General features: G+C 38.8%; 1 protein-coding gene across 2 annotated transcripts in view; it reads right to left on the bottom strand.

Annotated features, from left to right (window-relative positions):
- Positions 1-3,112: 3,112 nt before the first annotated feature.
- PMS1 (PMS1 homolog 1, mismatch repair system component) overlaps positions 3,113-9,741 on the bottom strand; it is a 42,037-nt gene continuing 35,408 nt past the window's right edge. Inside the window, exons 12-13 of one of the 2 annotated variants that reach the window (XM_042822179.1) lie at positions 6,762-6,922; positions 3,113-4,223 (exon numbers count right to left, since the gene is read on the bottom strand). In XM_042822179.1, coding sequence (XP_042678113.1) covers positions 4,053-4,223; positions 6,762-6,922 — 332 coding nt within the window. In that variant the 3' untranslated portion in view covers positions 3,113-4,052. Of the gene's footprint in view, positions 4,224-6,761; positions 6,923-6,942; positions 8,140-9,741 lie in introns of those variants that run through there. The other variant, XM_042822180.1, reaches the window with a different exon arrangement.

Genomic DNA, 9,741 nt, shown 5'->3' with positions numbered 1-9,741 from the left:
CCTGTTGTCCTTGATGCTTACTTCCATGAAAGTAATACTAGTACATTTGTAAGGAAATTAAAACAACAACAACAACAACAACAACAAAAAAAACACTAGAAAACACATGAAAACCCTGCAACTGAAGAATTATCAGTTGTGCAACCAGAACATTGTTTGAAGGTATTGGTTCCATTGCTAGATACTTTCAGTAATCCATACTGAAATATAGAAGAGCCCATTTTAACAACACGCACCATAGAATTTGCTAACAATTACTGGCTAAGGGCTCCTCAAGTAAGTCACCATCCCCCTGGTTTTGCAATTATTCTCTGAACTGGCACTGCTCATACTGAAAGAATAGAAATATATATCCATGGAAATAATCCAATCCCTTCACATACACACTTCTTAACCAACAGGAAACAGAAACTTCATTATTACGACTCTCAATACATTTAGAAAAAAAACAAGTAGAAGGTATTTTTCTGTGCTTATATTTACAAGCAGGAAAAATTTATCTTCCTTCGGTAAGATTCTTCTGTATTTAAAAAGAAAGTTATTGTTCAGTGGCTTCATATTAAGACAGAACTTCTCAGAATTTGGGGGAGGTGGACTCTCGAGCTGGAAGTGCACCAGAACAGCCAGCCAAAAAACACCATACACACAATCCTTCTGAGAAAAGAGGAAAGATACAGAGAGCCAGAAGGTTAAAAAACCAAAGAAACAAAAAAGCCTTAGTTTGGAAAGCCCTACGTTACTGGACAGGAAATGCTGCTACCTGCACTAGGCTTATCTGGGGAAGGGGAGAAGAGCCCTCCATGAGCAGTTTCTCACATGGGAACACTTTGGCACACCGCTGACTGGAAGGAGAGCACGGCGCTCCCTCGTCACCAGCCCCGGAGCTGCCCGTTGACCACTTTGTCAGGCAGATCTACACAAGAATAGAATGCCAGCAGAGGGCAGTGCAAATACTGCAACTCCCCTGAGATGCCCACAGCCAGCCATTGGCGGTGGAGAGGGCCAGGTCTGAGGCTCCCTGCCTGCTTCACTGCAACCCGTCCTGCTCCAGCTCGTCCTTTAAGGGGAGAGCCTACTAGCAACCAAGCTTTTACACGGTGTTTCACCTCTCCAGCGTTTGCTTTTCCCTCCCGATAGGGAGCACAGTTCAGGGCTGCTGCCCGCCGATATCCCCGGTGCTCTGAGGAGACTCTCATGTCACCCGAGGGCTGAGAGACAGCAGACAAGGATCAAAGCTGATAAGCATTTCAGTACAAGAACCACTGCACCAAAAACACTGCCTGGCTTCCCCAAAACTATCTACAACCATCACCAAGTTCCCCTCAGCACAGCATCAGAACAACTCCCCGTTTTAACTCACAGGCAGCCACCATTGCTGAGGTGAGGCACAGCCTCGTCCCCACAGCGCCGTCCTGCAGCACTCGCTGCCAGCCCCCAGCCTCAGCACCTCACAAAGACTAAAAGAAGTCTCAACTGAGACCGAAAGAACTCTACGCTCACCTACCTGAAGGAGATATCTCGAGGTACCTCCGGAGCACAGAACAACCAGCCTGGGCAGGAAGGCAGGAGGGAAGCACACCTGCCCCACAGAAACGCCTGCTGCTCATTTGTTGTCATGGCAACGGAGCACAGCTCAGCACCTGTGCAGATGCTGGCTGTATCAATTTACCACCCACCTCACCTGTGTACCTTTGAGTGAACAACCGTTAAACTCAGGAACTGCTACATAGACTAATTGAGATTTTTATATATATATATATATATATACATACATACATACACACACACACACACACATATATATATATACATATACACACACGTAGCACTTACTGAGATTAACACACATACAACTAACTACTCGTCCTAACCAATTAAAATCAGAGCATGCAATCATTTAATTTCTTCACTTGGTGATCCATTCTCCGTATTGACTTTGGCATTTCTCATGGCTAGGTCTGCTCTTTCAACTCTTAACAGTTTGCATCCAAACAAGAGTAAAAACAAACCATAACCTCCCACATCCACTGCCACACCAGGATCCTGTTTTCCCCTCAGAGCCCAAAGTCACATCTCATTCCTGTGCCTCCATACCCCTCCTTGCTTTCACTCTGAAAATTCACATCTTCTGCAGTGAGTGTCATTTACAGACAATGTGAATCTAGTTTTCCACTCATGCTCTCATTACAAATTAAGATACCTTGCTTGTGCACTCTCTTGGTCCCCACTCTGTTCTCCTCCCCCTGTCCCTGTGCTGCTGACCCCTCCTTCTCCAATGACTCCTTCTCTAATGACTCCTTCCTGCCCACGGGGTTTGCCATCAGTGTGAGTATATAACCAGTTCTGCAGCGTACTGCTAGGCCTCTGATGAGGCTCCTAACTCTCTTTAAAGTCATCCCAACACACCAAAACCTGTTAAGATCTTTCACAGCTGGGAAACATAATGCCAATCCAAAAGAAAGGTGGCAGCTGCTTGATCACCCAGGCTTTGGATACATGATCCTCTTGCTGGTTTTTCAGTCAAGCACATCAACCCCTTGCCTTCTGCAGGTCTCTCATGGCCAGGATATTCACAGCTATGTCTTAGGACTCCCTCAGAGTAACAGCAGATAACAAACCTTCTCCAGAAAAAGACTACTGCTTCCCCCTTTACACTTAATTACTACTCTTGAAGGCTCTCACTGCCTAGTATTTCAGCTGTTCTCAGTCTGACATATGACAGGTGCACAAGAGGTAGGGAACAGCAGAAGAGGAACTCACATATTCCTTGTGCTCAAGGAAAGAGGAAGGGAGTACCTTGTTTGCTACTGCACTTTTGCTGCTGCACTATCCTTCCACATAACAGGAGAGGTAATAAATACTACTTGCTGTTGCATCGTTCATTAGCTCATTGCTGTTTGGTACAGAGCAGTATATCAGTAATCGGCATTTTCACACTATGCATTTCCTTGATACTGATATTCTTGTCCACAAACCAGCTTAGATTCAGGCTTTTCAGCAACCTTTTAACCACTTACCTAGCAGCCACAGAAACACTGCAAAGTTAGGCTAACTCCCATACTTACACAGTACTGAAATGTGCTGTGACAAAACAATTAGGAACATACACAAATTTACAGGTCATCTTTTTTGAAACTTTTAAACATACGCTTCCAGAGATGTGTTGCACAGAAGGCATAATCTAGTAAAATTATGGTAGACACAAAATGAACAAGTTTACCACCATCAGCAGCTCTTTATATAGCAGATTTCTCCCTAATTATGCCATGCTCTTTTCGACTGAGGACTGTCTGCTTCCAAAAGGCAAATGGTTCAAGTATAGCACTGCACTATTGCAAGAGTGTTGACATCTGCTTCCAGTGCTAACCTGTACTCTCATGACTCTGATCCATTCATCTTTTAAATAATAAGCTGGTTTTCATTAATCTTAAGTTTTAGCATTGTACTGAACTTTTAAGAACCACAACTTTGCACCTGAAGGTTAGAAATAATTGGAGTGATTTGCACAGTTAATAGAAAAGCTTTCCAGAGATTGAACTCTAGGACTTCACAAAATTTAACAGTTTACAGATAGAAATCCAACAACATAAATATGTGCCAATAACAACCATATACGGTAAGGCCATATTTAAATGCTTAAATAACTTACTGCTATCTGGCTTCCTTTAAAAATTAACATAACTTGTCATAGTGCAATAAATTTTGCCACGCTCTGTTGAGAGCAGCTTATAACCATATCTAAAACATTTTGACATACTGATATTTTCTAAATCTGCAGTAGTGAGAAAAGCATCAAACTAGTTGAGAATATTTCTTTAATCAATTCTTTTTAAAAATAGTGGAGCTTTTCTCTACAATTTTAATTTATTTCCATTTCTCAAGTAGCATTTGAATTTAAATTAAAAAAAAAAAATCAAGGTGAACTTTGATAAAAGTAACTATACGAAAGCTTTACACAAAACGTGCTGAGGTTACAGAATAACGATCAAAATTAAGCAAGAGAAATCTGATCCCAAACAAAATGTTCCATTTACTGAATAATTTCCTTGGAGTTATGGCTTGTTAACTTCTGGAATATCTGTTAAGTGATGAAAAAAAGGACGACCATGAACACAGCCTTTATTTTCCCTTCCAAGCTGTTGCTTCATCCTGTAAATTGTGTTTTCTACATCTTCTTTTGACAAATGTAAGGGCAGCTGCCGAGCTAAACGCACTGCTTCTCCCTGTGGAAAGGAAAAACAAAACAAAAAACCCAACAGTGTTAAAGTTCTGCTTTGTAACATGTTAACCTAGGGCTATCAGAAAGCATGAATGAAGCACTCACTGGGGAAAGGTCACTGTTTTCTTTCACATTTATATACTCTGAATCCCAGAAACACAAATTAAACTCTAAACATATCATACTGGTCATTTCATGCTCTTCTGTGACAGTCACACACAGTCCACCGGTTATGTTGGCAATTTTTCTGTTAGGGTCCCTGTGTTTCTGAATAGCTCAACTTCTCTGTTGGTGACAGTGTTGCCTGAAAAGATTTACCAGTTCACAAAATGCATTCTACAAAGCAAAATTGTGAACTGGTATAAATTAAACAAATAGTTAAACAGAGTATTAAAAATACTATTGTGAAATTTTAGGTCAATGCTGTATTAAATATATACTTTATACTATTGTCTCACAGTACTAGAAATCAAAAGTGACAGCTAAACACTGCACTACTAGCAAACATCCTCAAAGAATCAGTAGCTTCAAAATTAACTTGTTTCCTGCTGTTATCTTAGGCTGTCATGCCTTCACAAGGCATGAAACCAACATTTAACATTTTTTAATATGAATCTTTTCAGCCATTCCCCCCCAGCCCTCTCTTCCAAATGGAAAAATGATCACTGTGGACCATTCTCTACTTAGGCAGGCTTTTACTTTGACCATTTCTCTATTTTTGCTTCTAGGTTTACCAGAAGATAGCCAAAGAAGAAGATATGCTGATTACTCCAACTTAGGACAGAAATTGCATCTTTGAACACAAAGTAATAGTAAAAAAAAAAAATAAATAAAAAATCCAGTGCTTACTTTTAAAATTTATCTTTTTCACGAATGCAAGCCATATAATTTCCAGGGAATATGCATTTTCCAGCTACTATTACTGCTCAACATTCTTTTGAACTGTTCCTCACAAGATCGCCAACAGCTTTTAATAATGCTTTGATAGTCTCTTGACATACACTTTACTGTACCTTCATATACACACACGCTCTCCTTTTAAACACACAAATCAACTCCATCCCAATCCACCTGACAGACAGGTATTTGTAAGTAGAGAACTTAAAGCTTCCACCTCCAAATGAGGTTACATCCCTGTCTCAATGCTTAACTGACTCTTTCCTTAAGAGTGCATGACAATAGCAAAGGCAGCTGTAAATTTACTGACCCCAAAAAGCAGCAAAAGATTCGTATAATGAATGTTCAAAAGGCTGATATATATTTACATTATATTATAACATTATCACATTATTATTACATTATATTATACTATATATATTCCATGTAAATGTCTGGGCCACACTAAGTACTCTAATTCAGAAAAGCACACAGGCAAGAGCTTGTATAAAAACAAGCTTAACATATACCTTGGTATTCTTTTGAACAGATATCTCAAGAACTGTGGCTTAAGATGGCATTAGTAAACTATCTAGAAATAAGTTAAGAAATTATGGAAAACTACTTCTTTTAGTTATTCCAGCTCTTACTAGTACCATGTTTATTAGCCATCTCTATGAATTCATGCCTATTATTGTCTCTGGGCAGACAATTTTATCTACTGCATATCAAACAAAAAAAAAAAGTAATTCTGGTTCCAACTGTTGCATAACAACATCTGAAAGAAAACAGCTTAAAAGATTCTTCTACTAAAGCACTGTTTCTCTGGCTGCTTGTGAATAGTGCTGGCTGCTGGTAAAGAACACATGGTTTCCTGCAAAACTTAGTCACTAGTGCCTTGAGTAGAGTGGACTTCTGAGACTCAGTTGTCAGCATGTGCTGCTCTTAACTTCAGAAGTTATTGATGCTAACTAAATACAAGCATTTGCAGAAGCATATGGGTTTCACTACATGCGAGACTTCATTTCTTTCACTTCAATGTCTTAATTTCAGTGACAGCTTGCTTTTCTGGCAAAGAAAATCTCTTTGTCTCTTATCCCCTTTTGGAATGAATCATAGGAATTTTTCTTCGTCAAATGGAAATGGTGCACTTTCTGCTTTTCAGGACATGCAACTCTCTGAGGTTCACACAAGAGTTAAGTTTCTGTTAATTCCTACTTTTCATAAACTAATAACAAATCATTTTATTATTCCTTCACAGATCTACTTAGGGAATAAAAGCTTGATTACTGTTCTGGATTCAACTGCATTGAAGAGCTGGAAAGCGATTTTATGACTTTTCTGTATTCTGACAAGGAGAAATGCCTTTCCGTTCTGAAAACTGCATACCCAGAAAAACCCTGTGAGCATAAACTCTCAGCATGTATTAGATCACAATGGATGACTGTTTTGTGGCATGTCTGATGGAAGTATTTTGGTAAGCAATGCAGAGCCCGTACACCTCAGAGAGGATCTGGCACTCTCCTTTTCAAAAGTAACTTCTGTTCAGACAAGAATTACATTACTTACAATGGAAAATTGAAAAAAGAATCTCAACCTTCAAGATTTTAAAGACTTGCTATGAGCTCAGCTAGCCAATCTTTGCAAGTAAATTGTTATGCCTTACCTCCAAGTAGTTTATCACTTTGAGAGGTCTGCATTCATATACTTCCTTTGCATTTCTATTAACTACTGCATTCAGAATTTCTTTCAAATCAGAAACACCATAATAGGACAGGCAATTAGCCATTCCTTCTATTTCCATATGGCTTTCTGCAGCTGAAGCACCTGAAAACACAAAAAATAAAACAGCAATTTACACACTGCTTTGATTTCTACCCTGGAGCAACTCAGAGAAAGTTAAACGGATCTAAAATCACTTGATAATTTAGTACAGTGAATTCAACGCAATTTGGAAACCTTTTTTACTCATCCTGTGAAATGTGTTTCTTTGTTTCAAAATGATGGTTTGTCCATATTGACATCACAAGCCTACCGGTTCAATTTAATTCAAATCCTAGCTGGTGCTGCTGAAGTGCTTAAAACCTTCTGCAGCATTTCCAGCCTTGAGCACAGCTTTAATTAAAGCTTCTACAGCTTTGATTAAAACATACGTTAAGTTAAATTAGAAGCTTATAATAAAATACAATTTAATTTGAAAATAATTAAAACAATGTTGGCCCTATTTTCTATGTAACTGGTTTAAACATCTGTACAGTTCAACTTCCATCATAACAAATTCGACTTCCACCAAACCAAAAAGCAGTTATTTCTCCCAGCACTGCAGAGAAAGATCTGAAGCCTGCATATCTAAAATCTCGATGACAGACTTCATACACGCTCACGTGACACCACCACAATTTAAAACGAGATTAAATCCTCCCTTTGTTTTGGCCTAAGGTGGGAGAATTGCATACATTCAGCCTGGATCATGAATGACTTTGTGAAATCAAAAGAGGAAACAAGCAGACTGGTATAAACTGGATTAAATTAAAGAACTGCAACAAGGGATCGTTCATATTCCTAATAATACACAAGCTATAGTACTAGAAGTATCTGAAGATTTTAGAGATTAGACAAAAATATACGTACAATGTAAGACAAGACAATGTATTAGCTATTGCAATTAGATCGTTATTATCCACGACTGACCATTGTTAATTTGACAGTAAATAAATGAGACTGTAGATGAACAGAAGGACTGTATAGGTTGAAAAGTGTTGTCTAAATACAGGTATGTCATAAAGGTAAATCATGCTGATGGAGTTTTTCAGGCTTCAGGTAAGAGATTTTGATCAGAATGGGAATTTGATGCAAGGAACTAAGAATCACAATCTCATCCCAGCAACATATTTAGCACCACTTCAAATTTGGAATTTTACTTCCTTTTTCATCCAGCATTGTTGTCATCCTCTTCCTCAGGCTGTCTTTCTCTTAGAATCCCAGTCTCAGCTAGTAAAGCCCAACATATTTACATACTGCTGTGAGCCTGCAACCAGAACCAGCTGAAAGCAACAAATTTCGCCAGTTATTAAAGATGAGGTAGGATCACATACAATGCCAGTATTTCTCCATAAGAAAGGCTGCAAGAGATTGCAGCAAAGATAATCCGTTCTTAATCTCCTTCACCACTTCTCTTCATTTTTATGCAATTTCTGCTTCAATTCAAGTAAGACTAACCTCGTGTTGCTGATTCAGATCACTTGCTTATGCTCCTCTTTCTACAATAACAGCACATCCTATCTGACAGCTTTTCAATAATTTGCAATGTAGGCTACCAAATGCAGGACACAGAACTTTGTTACATTTCCAGTTGAAAAGTTTGAATCCTTACAGCTACCCTTAAAATTTCACGACTGTAAGATTCTGGACTTGCAAAGTGAATTTTTGCAAATGCAGTAAACCAGTCAGACACGCTTCCTAATGAGACTGCTTGGAACTCATGGGTTTTACCAATAACAATTTCTCCATATGCAAATTTTGACAGTCAAATTTAACTTCACAATACTGTTAATTTACTTATGGGTCAAATCAGACTTGAGAGCACACCATAAGAACAAATAATACAACGTCTGAAGTCTCCTTCTCTGCTAACTTCTATTTCTCCCTTTCTGCTTACGTTCTTCAGACTGAAAAGTAGCACACTGCATGCTGACTAACATATATTTATCTGCAAGTCTTTGCAGGAATTCAGACATTGGCAACGTTTGATGATATAAGCAGATGTCCAAACCTCAATATACTTGTAAATTTTTGACAAAATATACGTTAAAATTTTGAGTACTCAAACAGCAGTCTTCAAGCCGTTTCCATAGTGAATTCTGTGAAATGCTTTCCAACTTCCAAGGAAAATATTTCATTGAACAAATAAACTAGTTTTCAACTGACTAAAAATGTGGATTTCTCATTGCTAAAAATTTCCCCTTTGTCTGTCCAAACAAAACATTCACAATCACCTTTGGATAATTCCTTTTCGATGGCCAGGAAAATCTGTTCTCTTCCAGCTGCCACCTAGATTAGGTGACACTGTAAGACTACCTAGCTTACAGACTTCGATCAAAATCAAACTGAAGTAAAGTAGCAGCATGATTTTCCACCGGCTGTTTACAAGCAGCAGCTTGTATTACCAAAGGAAGCAGGTTGGTTGTGTGTTACTGCTCTTTGAAACCTTATCAACACAGTCTTTGTATACATGTAGTTTGGATATGTGTATTCTATTAAGATTACAGCTTGACTCTAACATTTTGCCTTAGTTCAAGGCACATAGATTAAAAAAAAAGGGTAAGACACAGTGCCAGTTCTCAGTTCATTTCCACCCATCTCAAGTTTTCACAGAGGAAACGGATTTGTTGTGAACATCTGTATATCATCACAGAATTGTATCACAGAATTGTAGGGGTTGGATTATCATAAATATGATAAGAACTGGATGGAAAGTAATCCTTACTTCCTGAAATGGTTCTCTGCGCATAGCGATCACTGCAAGCTATACTCAGCAAACAAATGCCAGGAGGAACCCAGAAGTAAAAGCTATAAGAGCAATCTCTCAGAGGCAGCATCACTTGAAGTCTCAGCAAGGCCAGAACACTGAGTGGGCGGGAGGGTGG

Source organism: Centrocercus urophasianus, unplaced genomic scaffold (assembly GCF_019232065.1).
Source record: "Centrocercus urophasianus isolate 14NV4802_14NV808 unplaced genomic scaffold, USGS_Curo_1.0 seq_20, whole genome shotgun sequence".
Taxonomy (NCBI): Eukaryota; Metazoa; Chordata; class Aves; order Galliformes; family Phasianidae; genus Centrocercus; species Centrocercus urophasianus.
This window is presented reverse-complemented; position numbering and strand designations above follow the sequence as displayed.